The sequence below is a fragment of the Phyllopteryx taeniolatus genome, chromosome 16 (assembly GCF_024500385.1).
Source record: "Phyllopteryx taeniolatus isolate TA_2022b chromosome 16, UOR_Ptae_1.2, whole genome shotgun sequence".
Taxonomy (NCBI): domain Eukaryota; kingdom Metazoa; phylum Chordata; class Actinopteri; order Syngnathiformes; family Syngnathidae; genus Phyllopteryx; species Phyllopteryx taeniolatus.
Window position 1 is genome coordinate 16,625,596 of NC_084517.1, and position 19,793 is coordinate 16,645,388.

The following is a 19,793-nucleotide window of genomic DNA, read 5'->3' on the forward strand; positions in this document are numbered from 1 at the left end:
CATTCATTTCCCTTTTACAAACAGCGCCGATTCCTTTAATTTGAAGTTGAAATTGGTGCTGTATTGATGCGGCAGCAGAGTTCCGCTTTGTTTGACTCCTCGGCGGAAGCCTTGTTTATTTTCATAAACAAACCACCTAATTGCCTGAATTCTCAGTTTCAGTGCGCCTCACACATTATACTCACATTAGTGATACATTTGCTTGTATTGCCTACGCCGTAATGTAAATAAGTTGTACTTTTTGCAGTATGTTGAACGTGGCACTTATTGTTTTTCGACCGGACGTCTTTCGTTTCGTTTCAATTGCTTCAAGTTATAGACAATACTCCCATTTTACGACTGTAAATTACCGAATCTTTAACAGTTTGAGGGGAAAAAAAGCATTAGTACAAAGTTACCACTAGATGGAGACACAAGAGTCTTTTTTCAATATCCAAGTTGCTCATACTGTGTCAAATATCTGTTACTGTCAGTACACTTAAGATATATTTATGGAATAAGGTGATTGTAATTCTAAATATACCGAACATTTTAGCTTTATCGTGTTATACAGTAACGTCCGCATCAATTTACTGGGCTTATGTTAGCGAGCTGGAGGCTAATTGGCAGCTAACAGTCTGCTGAGTGCGCATCACATCGGTGCGCGTCCGCTGTGGGACACACACGGCCAGCACAGAGAAGCTGCTGTGTTTAGAAAATGGCTGACAGATTTTCTCGGTTCAACGAAGAGCGTGATTTCCAGGTAAAATGCCACTCATGCCCCTCATTTCTTTGTTTTGTGCGTCCTCTTTGATGTCTGGGGACACTAATAAACAACCACGAACATTGACAGCCGATTAATTTCTGCATCCGCTCGGATCGTTAGCATATTAGCAGCTAGTCAGGCTAACGGCAGTGCACTGCGGCTCTTCTCAATTTCACTTCGCCCTGTCGATGTTTTGGCGTTCTACAAATTAACCTCGAGCGCAATTATTGTGAGCTGTAGCAATCGTTTGCCTCTACGACAATAACTCTACCAACTAACCAAGCAGCGATACGCTCGATAATCTACACCGAATAGCTCTTTAATGACCTTGAGACTGACTGGTTATTTTATCGACATATGCTAACGAGGCATGGCTCGCGAGCTAGCATATCGCAAACAAGAATATTGTTTAACATTGGTATACAGTGACATTTTCTGAAATGGTATTCTGCAGACGTCTACGGTCTACTCTTAGTAGTTGACTTCACCAGCTGTCTGCTGTTGCTTGGAATAATAAATTAACTGACGGTAGCAAGATATGAGCGTTAAACCACAACCGTGTATGCGTCGTATTTATTGATGCAGTTAAGTCATTTAAGTAGTCTAAGGAAATGACACGGTAACATGCTGTACATGTCAATTAGGCAAATTATGAGACAAGCACTACACTTTGTACCACATACAATTTAATGCTCGTCACCATTATGACATCCTCCATTTAAGCAGTTGGTCCAAGATTTTATGTGCTTTGCAACCACACCCAATACATCAATCCATTTTCTGAACCGCTCCTCCTCACTAGGGTCTCGGCAAGCTGACTTCTGCAAGAGGCGAGGTACACCCTGAACTGGTCGCCACCCAATCACAGGACACATATTGACAAACACGGACAATTTAGTCTTCAGTTAACCTCCCATGCATATTTTCGGAATGTGGGGGGAAACAGGAGTACCCGGAGAAAACCCACGCAGGCACGGGGAGAACATGCAGACTCCACATGGGTTGCTGGATTTGTACCCAGGCCCTCAGAACTGTGGGGCAGATGTGCTAGCCAGGTTGTCACAGTGCAGCCCACATCCAATGCAAAACACTGCATTTGGTGCAGGGCGAGTGAGATGCTAAAGCTAATTAGCGGCGATGTTGCGGTGATTTAACCCTTTAAGCAACAGAGTGAGCACAAATGGTTCAGCAACAACATGTAGACAGACAATATTACAGTACTCATTCATGATAGCAACGTGACAAGATTCCTAAAAAATAACAGTCTATCAAAATGTTGTCTGGTTTGAATGGCCACTTCAACTGGAGTACATCGCACCATGAATTTGGAAAACCGGCTGATTGGAAATTGACTTTTTTGCGGGGGTGTGTTTTTATGTGATATTGCTTAGAAAATCTGGTCAAACATACTTTCAAATTATAGTTAAACAGTATAACTTGATTATTTCTAAACATATCTCAACCGTTTAGTTTCGTCTGCTACTCAAGGAATCCCTTCTCCGATTCGTTTTAGTCAGAAATATCCACCAATAGCTCGTACAGGGCGAAATTCTGAGGGGTTCTCGAAGTTGACGTGTCAAAATTACCGTGACGTTTCAAACGGTGTCTCTTTCCCTAAAAACTGGACTTAAATAGCGCAAATGGACATTTTTGTTCGCCATAAGAGCAGTGAGGGCAGTAGAATAGGTCATGTACTTCAGTAATCAATTGTTTTTTTCATCATCAATTTATTTGTTCTGGAGAATTTTAGAGCCGTTTGACATGCTCATTCCATGTAAAAAAAAATTTTTCCACATGTAGTGAGAATCCAGCAATAGCAATGCGTTTAGCATTGTCCATGGTCACAGGGACGTGGGCGTTTGACTTGCTGATTTTCCACTCTGCCATAGCCGCTTCCAGTATACAGCATCTGCCAAATGCTCGGCTGTGTGGCTCAACGCGTTTGGAAGACGAGCTTCGCAATTTGCCAATTCTTTGTGATAAAGTGTACAGTTACGGTCATATAGATTTGTGTTGTGTGGAGAGCCTATGCTTTCTTCCATGCCCCTCTTACTTTAGGTACCGTACCTTTGAAGGTACATTAAACATGTTTGACGCGTTGCCTGCAAATTGGGGATTTTTTATTTTTTATTTATTTTTTTAATAGCAGTTACGGCAAATAGTATGGGGCTTGCTCCCATAGACAATGTTTAGCTGTCTTGTAACATCACATGCATTCCACCCCATAACCTGTTTACGTGTACATAGCTAAGGGTTCCAATTAGATTAATTTGGTGACATTGCTTTCCCAGTTTCCATACACCTAATTTGTTACTAATGGGAAATGTGTGCCTGGTGTTTATGGGAGAAATGCAATCGGAACGAGTCTGTTGAGCAGCGCCCCGGCTCTGCACAGTGGCACTATAATTATTCGGACAGTTTCAACCACAGAGCGACACCCGATTCCGAGCGACTGGCTGCCGGAAACATACGTGGATATTGCTGCAGACTGCACGCTCTATTGACCTGCATTGTGCATTAACCAGGGGGCTTATCTGGAGTGGTAGAAACACATAGCGCTGTTATTTTAGGTTTAGAGGACTCGCAGAGCTAGTCGAAACGTTTTTGTTTCTCTCCTAGGGATGGGAATTAAAATGCTTTAATTTGATTGATAAATCAGGAAAAGTAACAATATTTTTCATGTAATAAGTAGGTAGGGCTGCAATGATTAATCATATAGCTCCAATATTTCGATTACAAAAAAGACTGACGCAAAAACTCTGCCTTAAATTTCACAGGGATTTTTTTTTTCCCCACACGCATCAATGTTACTGCAGTCGGAGACACCGCTCCGTGCAGAAATAAGTTGGCGTTATGGCAGCGAGCCATGAAGGAAGAGTTCGTAAAAGACAGAGGATCTCTCAAGTTTGGCAACATTTCACACTTAATCAGAAAGATAAAGTGCCGTGTGTACCATAACAGCACGGCTACAATTGCCAACACAGCATAACGTATGGATGGTGGCTAATTTAATATAGCCTATCCTTGCAAGTTAAAATGTATTGTAATGCCCACACAAGTGGTCAAAGATAGACATAGCCGCCGGTACACTTTCAATGGCTTTATTGAATAAATGGTGAGGAAACAAACGCCTACTAAGCAAGTTCATACACGAGCTGCCTTGGCCACAATTCACGCGGAGTCTCTGTGGCAGCCAATTCTACACTCTCATTCGCTGACGCCCAGGCCCTGCCTTTTAAAGCCATGCACAGTCAAAGTCTAGATACACCAGTGGAACATGAGGATGGTGACTGAAAGTGGGCAAAAATAACAACTGCGTCTCACATGCAAGCTGTTGTTGTGCAAATTTTTTTTAAAGACGAATCGATGGGATAATCGGTAGAATACTAGTTTCTAAAAAATATTTGGTAGCTGCCAGCCCTATTTATAAGCAGCCTAAAAACACCCCCTAAGAAGGAATGATATAGTCTTACCCTCATTAAAAAATCATTCATTACATTCAATTAACACCTGCCTGTGTTGTATGTACTTTCAGTATTTGGGAAAAAAAATTATGGGGGTGAGTGAGTCCTCGGTTTACCTTGAACTTGACACAAAAGGTTTTAAGGTTACGAACAGCACATGATGAACTACAGTAGTTTGCTCAGCAGTGTAAGAATACGTCGTCACACGGCACAAGAAGGAACACATCAAATTGATTCATCATGCCCATCCTATTTCCTACTGTTATGTGCATTGGCGGACAGTGCACCAGAATCTGGAGAGTACAAAGTTGCAGCAGATTAGCGCTGGGCCACAGGCACATGAAGTGATCTGATGGCAAAGTCATTCAGTGCCAGCCCTCCCAGTTAACATGGATATTTGACTTCTAAAGCAGTCAGTGGCACTGAATGTGTTTTAATCAGTTTCCCCCCTTGCTTCTAGAAAAAGCAAATGACAAGTTCTTTGTCTCTCTCTCTCTCTCTCTCTCTCTCCCCTGTCTAGGATTTGCTTTATTTCTCCTGACAACAAACAGACTGATCTTTTTTTGAGCAAGTTCTTTTTCCTAGACTTGACATAAATTATAGAAATAAATATTTCTTCTTTAGAGATGAAGGGAAAATAATTTTGTCTTTTGTCGAAACATGTACAGGTCAGGCAAGGCGACATTGACAAAATATTTGCGGCTTGCACGCACATATCTCTGGTCAGAAGTCTCCAACGTTTGGATAAGTCACTGGTTTTGCAACTCTTTAAATAGGAACCATGTCGTCGTCAATGTCAAGCGCTATTGACTCAGTGATTGCTTTCCACCTGGCTCCTTTCTTTTCATATGCAAGACAATGTGAAAATTATTCCGCTCATGTTGTCTCTTTCTTAGCAGGAATTAGTCCCCAGTTGCTTTTTTCAAAAATTGTCACCAACGTGTTTGGAAAGGTCTCTAAATATAGCATCCGAATTGCTGAATTTGCAACACTGACTGAAACTAGCTCCTCTCTGTTTGCAGACATGTTGGTTTAACCAGTGCACATCGGGGAAATGCTCTGAACTACAGAAACCTCTCGGGCAGGGAAATTAATTGATTATTTTTATTTGTTTGGGATCACCTTGATTTAAAAAAAAAAAAAAAAAAGAAAATTAACCTTGGCAGCTTCCGTAGCCTGCTGACGGACACTGTTTGAACTGAAGACATGGCAGCCAACAAAGAGAAGCTACGGCAGTTTACTTAAGTCTGCTTAAGTATGTTTAAAGACTGCTGAAATAAAGTGGAAGGGAAAACGCCCACTAAGAATCAGACAACATGAGTGGAATTATTTCAAGTTGTTTTTCCTTAGGACAAAAAAAAAAAGCCTGGCAGAAGGCAATCACAGAATCGTTCTTCCTGAACATTGTCAAACAAACTGATCCACTTCAATGGTGATGGCGGCTGTTGTGATCAACTACATACAGTGTTCACTATAGCTTATCCAAATGCATTACATATTTAACCAGGGTTTATTCTCGTCGACTTGCAGTGGATCGCTTTTTCCCCGGCTACTTCAAGCCGCTAAAAAAAACGATTAAAAATAATTGTCCTGACAAACTCAAATCAATTGATGAAATGGATCAATTGCAGAGTCCGACGTATTGGTTAGCCATATGAAGTACCACATGCCTTATTGCTAGTTGAAAATGTCAGAAGGGAGGACTATTTTTGGATTCTGCGTTTTCTGCTCACGTGAAGGTCGGTGGACTTGACGAGATGCAACCTTCGCCTGTCTTCCGTAGCCGAAGACAGGAAGCCATCTGTCCGCCATACAAACACTCCCTATTTGGAGTTAAAATACGCATAGGTTCATGCTCTGTGGCCCTGCAGTTGTGTGGTTCTTCCTCATGCAAGATGAGTGGACATAACAGTGATGTGTACAGTTTTAGCCGTGTCAATTTTATTTTTGTTTAGAAGTACAGACAATATATCATTCACACACAGGTTCTTTAAATCACAACAGTAAAGAAATGAACACTTTATGTGTGTAATAGGCTCGTCAAATGTGTTTTGCTCAGGGTGCGAATCACTTTGACCAGTATGAAGATGGCCAAGTGGACCTGGAGCAGGCGTCTCTGGACAAGCCCATCGAATCGGTAAGGCCGCATCCAGTCATCCTGCACTATTGGACCAGTTGTGAGAGTGGATGATTGGTCCAGGCAGGATTTTTTAAAAAGTTTTTTAATTTTTTCCCCCTAGCGTTCTCTTGACTTTATTTAATCAATAGAGACGCTCATCTTGTGTCCATTAATACCTCTCAAGCCCCCGTCCCCTGTGTCCTCTGCTATCCATTTTCTGTGTCACATTTAAGTTGATAGCATACATGCTAGCTAGGTGTTCTGTTTTAGTTGCAGATATGTCATCGTTAGCCTTTGTTCCACTGAGATGAGTTGATAGCAAAAGAATGGAGTGGATAAAGCACTGTTAATTAGGTGTCAACGTTAGGGGTACTTTCAAAGTCAATGCGTTTTAGTGAGTTTTTGTATATAAATTTTTGATTCCATCTGTAGAGCTGCTATTTGAATCAAAAGTGAAAGTTAATGAGTTCATGCATATCCTTATTTATTCATCCCCAACCCAGTTCAAATTAGTTAGCAGTGCTTACTCCACTCCTCAAACAACAAAGCAGACATTAGTTGATGTGAATGGCTGTGTGTGTGTGTGTGTGTGTGTGTGTGTGTGTGTGTGTGTGTGTGTGTGTGTGTGTGTGTGTGTGTGTGTGTGTGTGTGTATGTACGTACCTTAGAATTTGTTTGTGTTTGTAGGACAGTTATCTTATTGTACACAACTTGGGGTGTTCGACATTTCTCTCCTGCAGCGAATTGGCCCCCCTATTAGCTAAGCAGCCATGACCCGGTTTGTATTTGCACGCTCTGCTTTCTTACTCCTGTCTCTAGGGTCCTTGTAAAGCTTTTCTTGACTGTTTTTGTCTCTTTCTTGCTCTTACTCACCACTGTTACACTCAAAATCTCCATTCTCCCTATCTCTGTCTTTCTGTTTCGCTCTCTCCCTACTACACAGTGATTCGGTGTACAGTACCCTCTGTCATTCTGTGCTGGCATGGTGCTTGTGCAACTGGGATTGCATTTTTTTTTCCTAAAGAGGCACATGAAGAATAGCGCAGGCAGCTCTCTCTTTTTACTGTCTGCCGTCCTCTCCGTCCCTTCTTAAAGTGGTCTCTGAAGCCTTGGGTTAAGCAGGCCCACGCCCCTCTTTGCTTCCTTGGAGTTGAGCCAGCTCTCTTCTGGATGTTCTATGTGAACCAGTCAGACTGGAACCACAACCAGCACCAGATCTGAAATGATTGCAGTGATCTGTAAGTGATGATGCACCAAAAGTAAAGCTGTAATGAAATATTTCTGTTTGACCCCTATTCCCGCACAAAGGAAGTTATCCACTCCTGTGTGGGTGGTGGAGAGGTATGAAAAATGCAAAAGGGCGAGAGGATGCCTGCTTTACCTGGCTTGAGTGGGTCTTCTGCTCCTGCGCTATTATTTATGGATGGGAGGAGGGGGCACCGAGAGATGAGCTACAGTATTCAACCATACAAAGTCGTGACAGCAAAAAGTGGTCAAATTATCAAAGAATACTGCTACGTATAGTGGTACCTTGATTTTCGAGGTTATTCTTTCAGAGACCCAGATTGTTGCTCCACTTACTCGTATATCAAATCAATATTCCCTATTGAAATGAAGGGAATTCCTTGAATCTGTTCAAACCCCCAGAAAACACAAAGTTTTTTGTTTTAAAAATTACACTGTATTGTATTCATGTATAATAAATCCTAATAAAAGATAATTTAAAGAAATCGATTTTAAAAAAGCATAATTACTGTACATTGGGATAAGGAAGAAGTCACAACTGCGCTGTGTGTGCTTTTAAGAGGGCGGGGCCTAGTGCGCGACATCAGGAACATAACCGGTTAGATTGTAAGCTACTAGATGTGAGTTTTGGGCTACTGTAGCTGCTTGTGAGTGTTTTCACTTTATATTTGTGTGACTGTACCATTCAATAAACGGCGAAGATGGTGTCCATGACTGTCTCTTTTTTTTTTTTTCCTCCCCTCCCATTTCACATGAATGTCAGCAGATCTGAAGACCACTCGTAATTCCAATTTTCACTTTTAGCACAAAGCAAAAAATTGACCAAGCTCATGACTCACAAAACTTGGGGCACTCGTAAATCAAGGTACCATTCCCTTTGCGTAGCCTGATCGTGATCACTGACTGATGTGACTGTTTCATCATGGCCTCTTGGAGACCCTCCCCCCCGGCCTCTTGTTTTATGCCATCTATAGGCGCTAGAGGTCTATGGTACTTGAATGGGGTCTTTTACTCTAGTCCTCCCCCCCTCTCTGTTTTGATCTTTGCTCCTCTCTCTAACATTGGTTTTGCATTGCATGCGTGGTAGCATTCAGTACGAAATCACCAATGGTTCTCCCGACTCTCCTCCCTCCAGTCTCCTTTTTACCCCACCCCTCTTCAATCATCCATCCCTACCCCCAGCCTTGTTTTACCTGACCCCGCCGTTCCAACACTAGACCCAGAGCGATATGCAGTGGGCACCCTCGGAGCCAAAAAATGTACCCCAATCCCTACACAGACTCGCTATCAAAAGCAAACTCTATTCCCAATCAATCATCCTCATTAGTTACAGCTGACTTCCTTTAAAGAAATCTCTTAAACTTTCCTCCGATGGAATTTTAGTCCGTCAAAAACAATTCAGCTTCAGCTTGAAAGATTTGGTCATCAGAATGAAGAGGTAAGTATACTGTCTGTATATGTTACTAACTGTACTTGGCATAGGAAATGTAGCAGTAACTCTGATTCACTGAGTCACAACCATCCGAATTTCTGTCTTGATTGTCGCACAACCAGTACACTGTACCACTGCCACGTGAAAAGTTTTAATAATAGGCCCTATGAAGGTATGTGCTACATATACTAACATGCAGACCAGTTCTTAAGCACAGTCATCCCAGAATCTTACAAATGATTGGATTTTTTTGCTTCCTCTCAACCACGTCCGTCATATTTCTCACACACAATTATATACACTCAACCCCCAATTGGTTGCGTAGACTGATTACATTAGTACTCTAAGGTCTCTAGGTGGGCTCCGCTGCATATCTCTTCCTTCGGCCTTATCTTTGCAAGGGGCACTGTGCCGGTAACAGCGCAGTGCATACTTTCTAAAACCCGGCCACAGTTTGTAGAGGTGTTTTGTTTGGATATTGTTTTCTGCTTTTCCTCTCTCCTTTATTAACAGTTGGTGGATTTTTTTTTGTTGTTGTTGAATTTTTTTACATGCCTACCTTTTCTGTTTGTATACCATATTGTTTGCTTTTTAAAAAAGCAGAGAGAAGCAGTTTTAGATTTTTTAATTTATTATTATTATTTTTTTAAAGAAGTACAGAAGCTAGCAGAATAGCAGTTGAAAGCGTTTGGCTCATTTCTTACGTTGTGTCACGTTTGACTGTTTTTTTGACAGCCCAGTATTTTAAAGCCAGGTTCGTATGGAAATGCCTTCACTCCACTTGCACTGCTGTTGGACTCGCCGTCTTTGCTTTCATCCGTCCTTCCGTCTGTCTGTCTGTCCGTCCATTCTTTTGCTGCACTCATATCTGTCGCTCCGACACGCCGCCAGCACCTCATCTCCGCCGCCAGTCACAAATATTGCCCTAACCAGCCCTTCCTGTTTTTAGATTTTGAGAAAAGGAAACAAGGCTCGTGTAAGCACATTTCAAGGAAAGTGGAACATTATTTGAACTTAATCAGGCCACTCGCTTGGGGAGCTTCTTATTAAACTCCCTGCTCCAAGCCTCAGCCATTGCCTCTGCCCTAAATCTATAAAGATGTTATTGTAGCATAATACTGCAGTATGGGACCGAAAGAGATGGTGTGGAAGGGTTAAAACATTCCCCGCAGCAAACTCTGCAGTGCCCCCCTACCTTACACAATGAAACGGCGGACCACGCTATGAGAGAGGAGATGCTCTACAATCCGTACATCCTCACATCCTGTCCATCTTTGGACATCTTAGCCAGGGAGTTAGGCATACTTTGCCTTAAGCTTAAGGCCTGTTTCCACTAAGTGTATGTTAGTTTGGGGCTTCCTTGGTACTGTTTGAAACGGTAAATCTTTATCTATCTGTTTTTAAAAGTTCTGTGTTACGTGACAAGGAGCAGAGCTGTGTAGTAACATTAACCCTATAAAACAACCAGTTGTCTTAAACGTTCTATTCCTGATGTTGCACATTCAATTATTTTATTTAAATAGAGCCAATTCACATCTCATCGCTGTTGGGCAAATCCTCACATCTCCAAAATCACTGCTTTTTAAAAAAACAAACAAAAACTCATCTTACCAAACACCACATCATTTTTAACAAAACAGGCTTACTTATATGTATCTAACCTATTTTCAGTCTGTCTAAAAAAAAACAAAAACAAAAAAAAACATCCAGATTTTCAATCTTGAGTCGACATAGTGCTGCACGGCTCCCGCAGAATGAGGGAAGAGGCAGGGTTTTGCAATGCTTCTCTGAAAGGTGAGCATTCAAGAGAGTTAATAGATTTTTTTCAACATTTGAAATTGGTTAATAAAGTGTAAAAAATCAGAAATGACGTGGTGATAGACCAACAGTATCGACTTGTGAAAAAATACAAAATTGACCATATTTGGACATGTGAGGTTTCCACCGAACAGCGATGATATGGGGCAGGGCTAGAATCACACTCCTCCCACTCATTGAGAGACCAACTGAACCCTGCATGAGCAGGCACTTGGCAACGAAATACTCCCTATCGGGAAGAAAAGTGGAACAGCCCCATAACTCATTGTGGGGTGGCCGTCTACCTCAACAGACTGCAGTGGAACCCTATCGCTACTGTACGGTACTGCCACCACGCAATGTTGCCTAAAAGCGTTACGATGCAAATGATCAGTATTTTGTTACCTTTCAAACCATGTAATAATAGAGCTGTACCCAGGGAACTGTAGCACTTGGTGGAAACTTGGCTCTCAATTTCGACAATATATCACACTTTTGAGATGGGAAGTGGCTTCTCTGGGCTTGGTAGGACCCACCAGAGAGATGCTTGCAGAATTATTCGATCTAAAATGGTTGGCGTTGAAGAAGCCATCCGTAATGAGGACCTTGTGGGCTGAGATGCTGTGCATGCTGCGTGTAACTGCCACTCCCCCTTCACATGCTCTAACCCATCCACACCCAGTTTAGTTTTCACCCCCATGAAAAAGCTCCCCTTTGCCATGGCTCAGCCTGCTCTCTACTGCCCTCTGTACAGCTGATCAATTCCTAAAGTAAAATAATTTGAAAAAAGCATTAAGAAAAGGCTCTGTTGAGCCATCACCACCTTCTCTATGCCTGAGCTATCTGAGACTAACACACTTGTTTTATTAACCCTCTCTCCGCACTCTCGCCTCCTCAGTTGTATGTGCACCTGTGGCAGTGTGCTACTAATACAGATTATGCTTTTTGTTAAAGCCAGTTTAACAAAAAGCTGCATGCAGTTTTTTCTTTTGTTACAACCCTCTTCACATTACGTTTTCGTGAATGTTGATGTTACTCTCTGTGATTATAAATATCCTTCGTTTGGTTTGTATGTTTTGCTCTTTTTTTTGGTGAATGTTAGACAAGCCTGGAATAGTTATAATCACAATAGAACAACACTTAAGAAAATGTCATTGTCATGTTTATTTGTGCTTGAGGTTGTACTGTAGTGTGTAGTCTTGGGACAGTCTTGCATTTCACATAATGTTTTCAGTTTTTTTTTCTTGCTGACCCATACTAGTTACCTAATGGTCTTGGGAGACATGCACATTTTGCCCCAGTGTTACAGGAGTTTCTGTTTTGCATGTTCTTACGCTCCTGTTTGTGATTCATCGTCAGTTGGTGGATTTTGGCAATAATATTAAGAAACCGTTCAGAACATTGAAACCTCAAAATGAAATGGCCTCTTTGCAATTGATGTGAGGAAAAATTATGATAATGAAATTATATATAAAGCCAGGGTACCGAATACCCACAAATAGTGCCCTCCACTTTGAGATGCCAAGCCCTAAATGACTGGCTTAGTGTGTCATCGACTTGACACGATACCACCGTGCGCAGTTGCAGTTGGCATCATTACCACAGCAAACGTAGCATCTGTAAAGCTGACTGTTGTATCTTGCGTGGATACAAAGCTGGTCCATTTTAACATGTACTTGAAAAAGAATTAGCAATATATTTAGCGGTCAATATCTACAATCCATATCACTTGTCCTTCTTAGTGTCGCAGGTGACTGGAGCCTATCTCAGCTGACTTCAGGCCAGTCAATAAAAAAGTATTTAATGAACTATGAAAAGGGCATTTTTTTTACAAGTAGAGCCCTCCTCCTAATGAACGCCTTGCCCCTGATAGTTGGCCGGAGGTGTAGTATGAAACTGCAGTGAGTAAAAACTACACTGCATTGGTAAATACGGCAGTTGCCGCCTGCCTAAAAGTTCACTTAGTCCAGTTAAATTAGGGTCTTTAAGCTATTAATACTATTGATTCCTACGAGAATTGTCGACCATGAAGATAATACTTTTTTTTAAAAGATGCCTTAAAAAAAAAAAGAACATCGACAGTGGCAATTTCCTTTTTTTTTTTTTTTTTTTTTTTTCAGTGGGGCTACCTGCATACATCTCCCTCTTTTTGGCCTGCCCATATTCCCTTCACATGTGCACATTCTGTCTACCCTGGGCCTTGTAATGGTAATCCAAGGCCCCGCTAGCACCACTCCTGTCTCTTCCTCTTGCTTTTTTGTTTTGTTTTGTATTTTATTTGTGACAACTACGTGTTTCATGGTGATCCCCGCCACCACCCCTCCTCCTGTCATGGTTACAGAATCACAGCAAGCTTGGAGTTTCTGGTTGTCATTTTGTTACTGCAAGATTTCCATACTTGTTCTGTGTCACTTTTCTTTGTTTACTAAGCTCTTGCTCTGTAGTGGTTCATATATATCTGTGTGTGTGTGTCGATGTGTGTGTGCGCGTGTGTTTGTGTACTTGTACGTGTACATACGTACGTACATGTGCGCGCTTGTATGTGATGCATACATTGCCCTCCGTCCCCTTCCAACTTCTAGTGATCAATGCCATTGCCTTTAAATGGCTGTTCACACACTCCCACATTAGGATTGATTTTACTGTGCAGACTACACATAGCCTCATTTAATAGTAGAAAACCCAGCGCCCCCTTAGCCTCCCACCCTTATATCCCAACACTTGTGCTGGAAGACACTGATGTACGCTTTGTAGTTGATGTGGATGACGTTAATAATGACGGTGGTGGTGGTGGTGGTGGCTGTGCTGATGATCGTGTGAGCTGAGTGCATTGTTTAGTTGTGTGAACCGTGATTCCACGGGGAGGGAAAAGCTCCTCTTATTATTGGAATATTTCTGGTTTCTCTCCTCTCTCCTGTTTGCTAGGACAACATTGGGCACCGGCTGCTTCAGAAACATGGCTGGAAGTTGGGCCAGGGCCTTGGCAAAACCATGCAGGGTAAGCGCTCACTCGTCCACGCAAACCCCTACTGCCAATGTACACTGGTGCCACTTTCCAGTTCTCTCTGTTCACATTTCCAGGGTCCTTATTTTTAACAGTGGGTTTACTACACCTTCTCACATCCATCTTTTCAAAGTGGCCTCACATTTGTTGCTCCCCTGCTACTTCCGCTCAAATTTTAAGTGGGAGTAAAATATTTTGGGAGCTTAATAAAGAGGAATGGGAGTAGGGGTTCTGTTGGTTGGGAAATGCATTTTATTTACAGATGTTAACGTGTCGTTCCATTGAGTAAAATTCACACTTAAGTGTTCTCAAGGCCTTAGATTGTTAGCGGTCAGTTAAATTGGTGCCTCAAGGCCAATCAGCTGTCATCTACAGTTTATGAGCCTCTCATTAGACATGTTCTGGTGCGGACTATCATGACATCTTCTGGAAATGTTAATTTCCCATTAAACTGCTTTTGGTGTCTTGTCTTTCCTGGTTTAGCACACGTCTCAGAGGTAATGAAGCTACTCAAGAGCCAGGCTTTTTGACCGAAGTTGGCCAGATAGTCATGGTGTCAGCGCAGCGGTGCTCTGCCCTTTGGCTCAGAGTTTGTTGGCTGAGCCCTGGCATGTTTCTATCCTGGCACTAACTAGACTACCTTAATTTCCTGTGTTTAATATGCTCTCGAGTATAATACGCATCCCCAAAATCGACCCTAAAAATCAGGAACCCCTTTTAACGATGTATATTACGCACCAACGATTTGCTGCTGTACAGGCTCAAAACATAAAGTAGGTTGAAGTGAGCATAAGCAGAGCTGTGCACATATATTATGGTGACGATTGATCACTGTTTTCTGATATTAAGCAAAATTAAGTCCCGCGTGGATGTCATGAATCTCAGGTGAGCAGCGAAAATTTACCGTATGATATATAAATTTATAACATTAGATATTACATATATCGGAATAAAAGAACACCTTTTTCACAACCCTTTGGTACTGTTTATACAATGTGAAGGATTTATTTTTTTTCCTTATTGTATAATATGCTGTATCGACATTTGACAGTTTTTTTTTATTTTTTTGGGGGGGGGGGGCGTATTATACAAGAGAAATTACTGTTATTGCTTTTTTCCATCCTTTTAACTTCAACTAACTTCATAGTTTGCTTTGTGCACTCAGTCTTTGCAGTCTACTCATAGTGGAGCTTGAGTTTCCATATAATATCTGGCATTTCATGCTATCTTGTTGTCCACAATGCTGGCATCTATGTCGTCATATTCATCTTTTTCACCATTATTGCTCAAGTGTGCTTAGCAGTAAGACACTTGCAAAAATATGCATGTTTAATAGAAAATTGATTAGTTGTGTACATATGTATGTAATGACAACTTGGACTTCTGAAATGTTGTTAACAGATCTTTACGTTAGTCATATGGATGGCACAGAGAATATAGTTCTGTCGCTTTTTGTGTCTCTGGCACCAGCATTAGAAAATTAATATAAGGTTGCCGCAGGAGCTTGGATGTAATGTGGTCATTCAGCTCAATAGGGAACAAGATTTAACCAAGAAAGTTCAAATTATCTTGTCTATGATGGTCTTTTTCTTGTTTTCCTATATTTTAGTATTAGTGTCTGGAGCCTGGTATAAATGTCTTGACTTTGCTCTTGACAGTGTCTTATGTCTGACTAAAAAGGACGCTATACATTGCAGCGCGACGTGGACACTTCATTGTATCAAGCCAGTAGGTGACAACACCCCTGGTTGTCCTTCAGGAACATATGCAACATATCAACATCATTCAACATGTCATCGCCCACGCGAACAAGCATGCACGAAAGCAGTCATTGACGGCCTTTGCATATTTCTAATTCGTCTGTGTGTCTCAGTGTGGCCTTGAACGGTGGTGCGACATTCTCTCGAACACCGTAAGGATGTTTGCTTTGTGCGGAGGAGAGAGAACAAGTTGCCAAGCTGGCCCCGGGCGCCACTAATGTACGCTTACGTAAGCGTTCCTGCTTTGTGTGCAGATGTCTCTGCAGCAAAGTGTTGTCCAGTCGGACAAATAAGGGGGTTGTCATCCCGCTGGTTGCATTGATTTGCAACACAGCAGCTGCGTCTTGTTGAAGAGCAATCATTTTAATCCTCCTCTCTTCTCAAAGGCGTTTGAATTTGAAAGTAAAAGCATTGTCCCCTTTTTAAGTTTTCGACTGTATTGACTGTGTTCTTATTCTTCTTTTGTCCCTTTTTTTGCCCCTTTTTAGGTAAGGTTTGTTGGATCCCTTCTGTATGTCCGTATGCGTGCGCGGGTTTGTGTGTGGGTGTGTGTGGGGTGTGTTTTCTTTCTCCTACTCGGCAGTTCACCTCAGTGTAACCCCCTCCTTTTTTTTACAGTATATTTTAGGCTAATGGCCTCTTTCAGCTTCCTTCTCTCTGCTTCATAATCACTAAACCTTTATCTCAATCCGCTCCTGATGTGAAGTGCTTTGATTTGAGCAAAAATGACAGTTCATTTGAATCAGTGTAGATGTAAGAAGCCGTGATTCCATCACACCCCCTAGAATCACCATTTATCACTAGCTCGTTCTCCTCCCTCTCTTTGAGTTCCCGCGGCTGCTGTCGGGTATCTGATTGGCTGCGACCACGGCTCAGAATTTGAATGGCTTGCAGAGAAGACCCAACTTCCCCCCTCTCTGCTTGTTTGCCTGTTTCGACCTGAAAACAACCTGTGACACTTGGATGTGTGTGCTTGTTACACGTGGGACTGAAGAGGCGTGTGTGTGTCTGTGTGTATATGTAACTGACCGAGCCATAGTTTCAACTTACAGGGAAAACCTCACCACCCTTCTCCTATACCCTCAATATCTCTGTTGCCTTGGTTGCACACTCCCATCCATCCTCCCCTCTTTCTTTGACCCTCCCAGCACGGCATGTTTGTCCCAGAAGTGCACCGTTGCCTGGCACCGACTGTCACACTTCCTCTGGCCTTTAAGCAGTGTTGATGTCGGCAAACTAGGGGGATTTTGCACAAAATGGCGGAGTAAAGTCTAGCACAGCAGCACGGTGTGACTTTTAGTAGTGAAGGTACTGCATGCACTACACGTGTCGAGCACTGCTCAAAGTCTGCCAGGTAAATTCTTCAGGTACATTTGTGTGTCTTAACTGTTTTGGGGGGAGTGCCCCCCCCCCCCCCCCCCTCACCCAAAAAAAAAAGATAGCTTTGGATTAAGGATTTGGCAACTTGACTGAGGCAAAAAAAACCTCAAAGGAGGAATGTGGTGGTTGTTCACACTAGATAACTGCCCACATTTTAAAACTCCAAAAGTTGATATTTTTTTTTTAAATTCATTACATTGGCTTGTGTGCTTTTTTTTTTTGTTTTTATCTGAGCTGATAAGATTCTCAGCTGTTTAAAGTCAATCCCTCACCCAGTAAAGCTCCTTCAAAATTGTTTAGTGCTTGGGACGATATCTGGAATGGGGAACCTTTTTCCTATCAGGGGCCATTTCACTTTTTACCAACTTCTCCGAGGGCCATACTAAATTTGAAATGTTTGTGGCTTAAACAGTTTTCATAAAAGTTCCTCTGAGGGTTTTATTTGTTTCTGTAATAGCATGACAGGCTAGATAACATGCCCTTGCGGGCAGTCTATGGCTCACAGGCTGTAGGTTCTCCAGCCCTGCACTATATGGGCACGAGTTTTGGGACACATGGCCTTGACAAGTGAAAATATGGAGATGAATCTATAACACCTTTGACTCAGAATCATATTTATTTATTATTATTTTATAAGTATGTCCAAAAAACACACAAGGAATTTGTCTAAAGCCTAAAAGGGCTTGCTATCGCCATTCTTGTTAGCTGCTTCTACACAAAGCTCATCCAAGCATGCCTTTGAGGACTTGTTTTTTTATTTATTTATTTTATTTAAAAAAAATTAAAAAAAATTTGGCACCATTGAAAGTAAAAGGCCTCTTCCCACCGAGATGGAAGCGTACACTTCCCTTTGATGTCTTGCTAAGATGATTAAGATGAAAGAAGAGCTGTAGTCCAACCTTACCTTCAGGCAGTTTGTCCCAATACTTATGTCCACAATATACCTACAAAGGGGGTACATTATTGGTATAAAAGCGTTTGGGGCATATTCTGGTTGAGAGTGCGATAAATACCAAAGAGCCAGGGCACTGGGACCTGTGGTTTGGAGATGGTGGTGAGAGGGAACCTGTAAGCACCTTGCTGTGTGTAAAGGGATGTGGGAGACGGGGTGGGTTGGTGGGAGGGTGGGAAGGGGGGGTTGTTAGACACACTAAGTCCCTCAGGTAATGATCCCCCCCAACCAGGCCTCACAACTCCACACACACGTACACACCCAACCCCACCCTCCCTTCTCTATGTCTCAATCTTCCTGCTTAACCAATTGGTGTTTCTTTTTTACAGCGATTTGATCCTGCCCATGTTGTGCTGATGGTAAACTTAGTGGTAAATGTTATTTTATCCCCCAATTGAATTGTTTATTTTTTGTTTTGTTTTTCCCCAATTTCTTTGTTTCTCCTGTCATCACAGCACCAATGCTACTACATAGGCTTTCAATTCTCTCCGTATTAGTCCTCATTCTGCTGCTTGTATATATTATCATGCATTATGTATTGCCGTACTCTTAGAACATTTTCATTTTGTTTTTTGTTTTCTTTTTTAAAACCTTGTGATTCACACCTTGTGATTTAGATGCACATCGTTGTTGTCTGGTCCCTTTCTTTTTCCACTGGGATGGGTAATGTGGACGTATTGTCACTGTTTGAAAGATTGGTGATAAGGTTTGGGATGCAATTGTTCATTAATCTTTTAATTCTGGGCGGCGCTTGTGACTCCATTCAAACGAACCACTGCAGTGGACTGACGTGCACGCCATCTGCTGACCAGTATACACATTTACCTCTAGATCAACATACCGGACAATCAACCATCTGGCCTTTTTCCCCTGAATTAAGGCATCATCAGTGAGGCAGACAGTTGGACTGTGCCTTTTCCACTACACAGTAACCACTTGGCTCTTTGACACTGAGATCCCACAAAATTGCCAAATAAGAACTTCCACAGTAGATCCACAGTTTATCCGCCTTTGCCTTTTATACAGAATCTATTAAGCAGGGTATTGCTGCGACGGCCTGTCCTGCAGCAATTCGATGCAAGATGTATAACAAGATGGACAGCAACAATTGCTTTATACACAACAAGACAGGAGAAATGAGTGCTAGGTTCACACTCCTGTCCTGGCCTTGCAAAATACCCTCACACTCAGACGGTTTCCCACCCCTGTTACAGTTCCTGTAGAGCCTCAAAAGTCCGAAAATGTCCTATTCGGCTTTGTCCTCCCTGTTCTGTGTTGATGCCGTTTATACAAAACAGACGGTACGACCAGGTACTATTCCTGGTTCCAAGCATGCTGATACCGTATGGGTGACATAAACCACTGCTGGTGACTCTTTGGTCAAGTACATTAGTCATTGCATCGTTGTAACCCTTGTAAATGCACTCCTCAAAATGACAAGAATAAACACACATGATGATGTTAACTGAATCTGTGTGTCAGCTTGAGATGCAGCAGTATTTGACTCCACAGTCTCCACCTTTCCCAATTCTCTTTCTCCTCCATTGTTAGTGTCTCTTGTGTCCAACTGATGTGTCCAACGCGACATTTGATTTGACCCAAAACAGAAGTGAATACAGATAAGCCTGGCAGGTACTGTGCAGTGGAAAAGTTTCAAAAAGGTCTAGGGAGCTGACAAACACTGCAGTGGGACTGAGAGTCCAGGCAAGCTGTTATGTTACAATGCCTAGGCATTTGTGATTTCTGAATTGAATGTCATTGGGCTGTAATAACTCAATTTCTAAAAAGGAAGTAAAGGAAACCATTTGTTTGTTCTTAGCCTCCTGTGGGAAGATAAGAACGCTCTGTAGAGACTAGTGCATTTATCTTCATGAAGAGATGTAAAAGCATCAGTC

The 19,793-nt window shown here is 42.1% G+C and overlaps 1 protein-coding gene across 5 annotated transcripts in view; it reads left to right on the forward strand.

The window, feature by feature from the left end:
* The first annotated feature begins 598 nt into the window (after positions 1-598).
* The window catches only part of gpatch8 (G patch domain containing 8), a 31,753-nt gene continuing 12,558 nt past the window's right edge, over positions 599-19,793 (forward strand). For 2 of the 5 annotated variants that reach the window (XM_061749120.1, XM_061749119.1), the window contains exons 1-4: positions 639-742; positions 1,548-1,580; positions 6,269-6,346; positions 13,728-13,800. In XM_061749120.1, the coding sequence (XP_061605104.1) occupies positions 698-742; positions 1,548-1,580; positions 6,269-6,346; positions 13,728-13,800 (229 nt within the window). In that variant the 5' untranslated portion in view covers positions 639-697. Of the gene's footprint in view, positions 743-1,547; positions 1,581-6,268; positions 6,347-9,740; positions 9,760-12,930; positions 13,801-18,227; positions 18,270-19,793 lie in introns of those variants that run through there. The other 3 variants (XM_061749121.1, XM_061749122.1, XM_061749123.1) reach the window with 3 other exon arrangements.